The 6,728-nt window shown below is 43.3% G+C and overlaps 4 protein-coding genes across 7 annotated transcripts in view; 3 read left to right on the top strand and 1 right to left on the bottom strand.

Annotated features, from left to right (window-relative positions):
• The window catches only part of RB195_007370 (uncharacterized protein), a gene marked incomplete at both ends in the record, with an annotated part of 44,829 nt that extends 42,417 nt beyond the window's left edge, over window positions 1-2,412 (top strand). The window contains 2 exons of one of the 3 annotated variants that reach the window (XM_064180960.1): window positions 1,344-1,457; window positions 2,038-2,412. In XM_064180960.1, coding sequence (XP_064037788.1) covers window positions 1,344-1,457; window positions 2,038-2,412 — 489 coding nt within the window. Of the gene's footprint in view, window positions 1-1,343; window positions 1,479-2,037 lie in introns of those variants that run through there. The other 2 variants (XM_064180958.1, XM_064180959.1) reach the window with 2 other exon arrangements.
• A 308-nt stretch (window positions 2,413-2,720) lies between these two features.
• RB195_007371 (uncharacterized protein) lies at window positions 2,721-3,704 on the top strand (the record flags this gene model as incomplete). Its single annotated transcript, XM_064180962.1, has 1 exon — window positions 2,721-3,704. One exon carries the CDS (start codon window positions 2,721-2,723, stop codon window positions 3,702-3,704), a length of 984 nt encoding a protein of 327 aa, XP_064037791.1.
• Window positions 3,705-3,732: 28 nt separating this feature from the next.
• Window positions 3,733-4,621, top strand: RB195_007372 (uncharacterized protein; the record flags this gene model as incomplete). 2 transcript variants are annotated; one of them, XM_064180964.1, is made up of 2 exons in its annotated part: window positions 3,733-4,005; window positions 4,109-4,621. In XM_064180964.1, the coding sequence occupies 2 exons, from the start codon at window positions 3,733-3,735 to the stop codon at window positions 4,619-4,621; spliced, it is 786 nt and encodes a 261-aa protein (XP_064037792.1). The 2 variants fall into 2 exon arrangements, with proteins under 2 accessions (XP_064037792.1, XP_064037793.1); XM_064180963.1 differs by lacking the exon at window positions 4,109-4,621 and having other exon boundaries at window positions 3,733-4,107.
• A 1,109-nt stretch (window positions 4,622-5,730) lies between these two features.
• RB195_007373 (uncharacterized protein) lies at window positions 5,731-6,709 on the bottom strand (the record flags this gene model as incomplete). Its single annotated transcript, XM_013451673.2, has 3 exons — window positions 5,731-5,812; window positions 5,867-5,981; window positions 6,601-6,709. The coding sequence occupies 3 exons, from the start codon at window positions 6,707-6,709 to the stop codon at window positions 5,731-5,733; spliced, it is 306 nt and encodes a 101-aa protein (XP_013307127.2).
• Between the last annotated feature and the right edge of the window lie 19 nt (window positions 6,710-6,728).

Below are 6,728 nucleotides of genomic sequence, written 5' to 3' on the forward strand. Positions count from 1 at the left end.
GTTCGTTTCTCTATATTATTATTACTTATTACTACAACTGTGACAATGCTAGTGGCTTGCTGTTCAGCAGTCTAAACGTCCGAGCTGTTAGGACTTTTAGACTTTGGCCGGTGCTCTTCTCTCGCACTATGCAATGAGTAAAAGTTTTTAGAACCATGGAGTATCACTCTAGGTGATACTCCATAGTAAGTAGTATCCCATATTTCTCCTCCAGAAATGTTTTGACTGCAGATTTTTGCACTATTCCCACAGAAAAATACGACAATGCATGTTGCTTATGTTGCATTCAGAGTTATTGGTATTACCGTAACCAAAGGCAACGTATCATGTTCTTGTTTTTTTTTTAGTCCGTCAGGTCATTTTACTTCCATTTTTTGGCGCCTACGCACATGAATAATCTCGTTGAACTTCTCCTGCTGCATTAAACAATTTCTTTAACACACTAAAAGGTAGGGTAAAAACGACATAAAGCACATACGCAATTGCGTACGCAACTTCTCTCGAGGCGCGTTGGTGGAGCGTAGCGGCCATGAGGGTGGTGAAACCATTGCTAGCACCACCCATCGTTGCAGTTTTCGACTGTTCCACCTCGGTTCCAATTGCTGCCTTCACCTGGTCGTTTTGACCGCATACGCAAATGCACCACAACTACACTCGTGATTCATGTCGTTTTGACCCTACTATAGATATTAAATACGTCATATGCGTATACACATGCATATACATATTCATGTACACATGCATAAATACATGTAGTCGTGTCAAAACAACGATTGGAGCGCGCCAATGTGCAGCGCCGCATCTTCGGACCATTTTTGCAGCAAGGAAGACTGACGGAATACTCCATAAGCTTAGCACGTATAAGACGGCCAAACGGATCCAACTAAGATTGGGATGCCTGTATGCGTCACATACGTATACACATGGATATGCATATTCATGTATATATGCATAAACACATATAGTCGAGACAAAACGACATGAAGCACGACGTAGTTGCACAAGCAGTTGCACTCGAAGCGGCACGTTGGAGGTAACGGATGGAATTGAGATGGAACCGTCGCGAAGTACAGCAATGAATGGTGCTAGTAAAACTCTCACACCGATATAACCGCAACGCTCCACCGTGCCGTTTCACGCACAGCAACCTACACATCTGCACTGCGCTTTATTACGTTTTGATTCCCACTATGCATATACATAGATGAATAGCATAACCAAAACACCTAGGATCAACTATAATAACTAGCTTATTCTGTCTGCGGTTGTGACACCGTTCATATGATATTCCTCATTATTATATTCTCTGTGATAAAAGACTTGAAAGGATTTCTTTGTTGTAGATACTGAAGCCGTATTTGACTGTCTTCCCGTTTCCGTTTTATACGATCATCAAAACGGTCATGCAGCTTCCTTCAGTCCTAGCGGATTCCATACGACAGTGGTTTGAAATGACAGTACAGACGAATTCTCAATGAATTTTGAAAACATGATTAGTTATTTACATGAATTGTTCTTGTTGTTTATTGTTAAGTTTGAATAACATCGCAAAGATATATTTCGTTGGAGATGTTTTTTTTTTACTCTGTTATGTTTTACTTGTTGAACACTGATTGTTGAGCATTTATTTGTACAGGTATAAATGTTTGGAACAATTTTCATAATTAGGTCACTGTATTTGGAGTATTATTTTTTATTGTATTTCTGTTTTTATTGTTTAGTGTGTTTCCTTGTTGTTTTTGTCGATTTTTGGAAGCTCCATCTATCACCTTGCTAACGTCGACAACGTGTCCCAGGTGTACATATCTGTAAGAAAAAAGTTCGTTCTATCTTATCTGGAATCAGTACCTCGAAGAGTCACAGTGAAACAGAAATAGGGTAAAAGTTGAAACTAGATCTGAAAAGTTGAGAATAAATTTCTAAGAAACGCAGATTAAAAAACTTAAAGGAATCAAGAACCTGGTGGAGGAATTTGGCTCAACGTCGTCTAGATGCGCCTTTCTACGACTGCGGGATCGCAGAGGACGTAAACTCTAGATCGTAAGAGCTCACGCACCTACTGAAACCGAGGACAACAGTAAAGACGCCTTCTATGATGAACTCAATGCATTGATGTCTAAAATACCAGGCCAGCATGTGGTCATTGTCGGAATCGAAGCAAATGCGAAGATGGGACTCGAACAGCAATCCGATGTGCTAGGAAAATGGTATTATCCAGCGGAGCGCACGTCGGACAACGGTGACCGTCTGGTCGACTTGTGCGAACAGATGGGCCTCATCATCGCTTCCACGTTTAAGAGGAATCATCGACGCCATCAGCTCACGTGGCAGGGGTCAACCCTTTTAACGCCTGAAGAGCAGCGCAAGCGGAAGATGAGGACACTTAACAGCTCGACTGCGTTCTGGCGATGAACATTCTTCAGTCAGATATCCGAAAACCTAGAGTTGTTTGGGATGTCGCGTTCGACTCTGACCACCTCCTTCCCTTCAAAATACGGTTTCACAAGCGAAACTGAGGAGTTCCTCTTCAACCGAAGATCGACAAAGCAAGTCTGAAAGACGATGAATGCAGAACAAAATTCCGTCAACGCGTGTCTGTTCATGTTGGAGTACGGACCAGGAAAAAGCTTAGCGATGCGGATTCCTTCACAAAGTGCATCCAGGACGCTGCAAGGAAAACACTCCCGGTTCTATTCCCAAGGAAAAGTTTGTCTTTGCATATGCAAGAAACAAAATCCACGTACAATTCTGTATGTGTCGCGCGCAGCGCTGGTGACTTCAACCAGGAAAAGCGTCTAAGAAGGAGGCTGCGCCGTCAACTGCAACAACACCGCGATAACGAGTGGACGTCAAGAGCGATGGAGTTTGAGAAGGCGTGGGAGGACAGGAACCCATGGAAAGGCTACGCTCTACTAAAACAGTATAGCGGCAAAACGAAAAGATGTTCCCCTGTCCTCAACACTGCCAATGGGGTAGCTGTCGGTGAAGCAACCCTTCTTTTTTTGAAGGAACACTTCAAAACCTTGCTGAACCACCGTCAGCACCGTCAGCTCCTGAACTCGAATGTTCATAGACAGACGTATGCGGTTAACGAGGGGCCACCGATCGAGTCGGAGGTCTTGGTCTGTATTCAAAAAATGAAGAATGGGAAATCTGGTGGAGACGACGGGATTAGCGCAGGAATGCTAAAATATCTTCCTCCGTCTGGGATCCGTGACATGACAAAGATCATCCGTTCAATATGGATAGACGAAAGGATACCTGATTCGTGGAGATACGCTATTATAATTCCCCTCTACAAGAAGTTATCCGTCACGGACCCCAGGAATTATCGAGGAATCTCTTTGCTGCGTGTTATGTACAAGGTATTGGAACGCATTATCCTGGACCGACTCATTAAACATCGCGAAGAAACAACGCGCGACGAGCAAGCTGGCTTTCGTCCTGGCCGATCTACGATTGACCAGGTGTTTATCGTCAGGAGAGTGATCGAAATCTGGCAGCGGTATTCGAAGCCAATGCAACTAGCGTTTCTGGACTTTGAAGCCGCGTTCGACTCTCCTCACCGAGGCCGTCTTCTCAGTGCGCTTCGCGCCGATGGAGTACCAGGAAAGTTCGTTCGCTTGTTTGATGACATGAATCAACGAACAACTGCTGCAGTTCGAACACCAGCCAACAACAACAGGATGTACAACACCGTTTGAAGTGGTAACTGGAGTAAGACAAGGGGCAATGGCAGGACCCTTCCTGTTCAATTTCGCCATTGACGACATTATGCGAAGAACAGTCGACCAGTGTCCTGCCGACATTGTCTTAGCACCATCAGGGTGCCCCTTGACTGGCCTCGAGTACGCCGACGATGTCGTTATATTCGCGGAAAGCAGTACGAAACTTCAACATGTTGTCAACCTTGGGTCGAAGCTGGCTGCAGCCTATGGACTACGTCTACGCCCTGATAAATGCAGGCAGATGTGGATCTCTTTGAGACCCCGAACGGAAATCAGGGTGGGCGGACAACCGATAGAACTCGTCGATGAGTTCTGTTACCTGTGCTGTACGCTGAAGAATAACGGCAGCTACGACAGATGTTCAACAAAGATGCGCTAAGGCCACTTCTGCATTTAACTCCTTAACGAATGGTCAACCCCATCACCAACGAAGTCAAGCTGCGAGTCTACCTATCCGCAATTCCTCCCATCATGATGTACGGATCGGAGACTTGGGCAGCACTATCAACGGTTATGGAGAGGATGAAGATCCTTACGCAGAACTTGATGTGGTATACCGGCGGATGACAAGTGGAAGATACCAACATCTTGCACCGCCATCGAAAGTGGCTAAAGTAAATCGTCTTCGCTTCTTTGGTCATGTATTAGGGAGACCAGCAGATCGCCTTGTTCAACGAGTTCTGGGGAGTTTGCCGGGTTCGAGTTGGAAGAATCCACCTGGCCGAAAACGGAATTTCTGGACTAAGGTGGTGAAAGAGGACCTGAGGACACTCTTGAAGTCGGCGCCAAATACTGTAGTAGCGGCGCAACGTTTCCGTTTTCCAGCTTTTGTTTTGTTTGAAAGTCGAGATTTCTTAGCACTCAAATTCGAAAGGTTTGTACTCGTAGACTGATTTGAGTTTTGAATTTTTGCCTAGACGTTTCTGCGACCGCTGACAAATCGGGAAGTAGGCTGCTCTGTGGACATAGCTTCCACAGTAGACTTACAGGAGCGGAGACAACTCTTAGTCGAAGCGCCCTGTGATTTTGTGATGGTTCGACTACAGCAGTCACCGTCAGTGGCACTAGATGATATCGGAAATAAAAAAGGGTAATCACATCCTTGTGAATTCATTGATGAATAGAAACAATTATGTGAATCCTAAATGAATAACAATCACACTACCCATGTTCAACTATCCTTGAAACTTGTGGGATGTTGAATACGTAGCTTTTGAATCAAATAGGAATAGTCAGTGGATACCATGCTCAAATGCAGAAAATATTATGGTCTGTCTAAAATTCATCTGCATGAGCTGAGTTGTATAGAGCTATCTGCGAAAAGTTTCGTCTACAGAATGACATGAGAGTTGTAAAAATGCGAGAAAATGATCAGCAAGCCTGAAGCGTCAGCTGGTACATAGTCGTGCGTACGACCGACTCTGCACGGATGAGTGGGTGCAAGGTTTGCCCATATGGCAGAGTGATTGCATGGTATCGTAAGTGCCCTACTCCATCGCGTGCTTATCGTGTACTGACGATTACACAGGTAATTGGACGGGAAACCTTTTCACCTCTCTCACAGCTCTCCGCAAAATTCTTAGAGGAAACTTCAAAACAGAGTTACGTTTGAAGTTACGTTCTTGTCTTTCGAGTCAAGACGGAGAAAAGAGGCAGAAGTTGAGAGCATTTTGGATTACTACCTAAAGCACAAAAATGAGGAGAAAAGATGAGTGTATTACGCCATATGCGAAATACTCTTATATCAATACCGCTGCGGGTTATAATCTTCGGGGCGAGCCGCCAGATTTCTTTATGAAACCCCTTTTGACGGTTTGAGAGGATAGATCTTTTGTGGGGTTGACTTTTTCAGCTTCTGACGAAGGCGATAATGTCGAAACATTAACAAAGATAGAGATCTCGATAAAGATCTGCCAAACTTGGATGGTTAAACTAATGGATAAAAAAAATCACACTGGTGAAATTGCAGTTGGAAACAGTCACTCTACATACTCTCTAGACCTTAATCGACTTTTTTCAGTTTAGATGACTTATTGGAAACGGAGCCCTGACAGTAGTCTTCATCATAACCTTTGTCCCAGTGTCTGTAGTTGAAGAATAAATGGATAGCAACAAAATTTTAGTCTTAGAAACATCACCTCAAATGCCGTCCAGAAACAAAAAACTCCTCGAAACGCTCTGCTTTTCGTGCACGAAGTATTATGGCATTACGAATCCGCAAATTTAGATAATGATCGCAGTCAATGAGTATGCCTGGAAGACAAGAAATAAAGCGTCAATAATAAATTCGCTCAATTCTTTCTTGGAAATACATGAGTATTCGAATATTTCTTAATTAACGAAGATGTTATTTAAAGAGAGCGAGAAATTGACGATGTTGGGAGAAAACATAGGGTTCTGGATGTAGAATATAAGTACGTCATTTCAATGATCGTGCTATATAACAACGATCTTATGCTGTGATTTGTGTTTGTGTGTATAATAAGAGTCCAGAATGCAGTGAGGCGGGTCCATCCTTGTAATCCCTCGAACTTTCAGCGTATAAGACGTCTATAAAACCGACTTAGACTTACATCTTAAAGAATCACTATCTTCACAGTTCAAATCAGTTTCATGAGCAAAGCAAAGAGAATCTCGAAAAACAAGGATTGAACTCAGTCATCGGATGAAACTGCAAGACAATCTTGACAAAGCTGACAGTTATTACTTCAGCAAACTACAATGTACCTAATTTTCGATAAAATATTCGAATACCCAAGTTTAGGTAATATTCGAAGCGTCTGAATATTTGAAGTATCAAACGTTTTTGATAACTCAATCTTCCGTTCTATGTTAGTAAAACCGAATGCAAATAGTGTATTTTAAATCTTACCAATTGCAATTACACCGGCTCGAAGCTCCGCAAACACTTTCTTCCCCACCAGACCCTGAACAAAGGTGACAAGGCCACTAGTCATAAAACGTCGTTCTGCAGGTATCATCTAAATTCAAGCCTACAAT

Source organism: Necator americanus, chromosome I (genome assembly GCF_031761385.1).
Source record: "Necator americanus strain Aroian chromosome I, whole genome shotgun sequence".
NCBI classification, from domain to species: domain Eukaryota; kingdom Metazoa; phylum Nematoda; class Chromadorea; order Rhabditida; family Ancylostomatidae; genus Necator; species Necator americanus.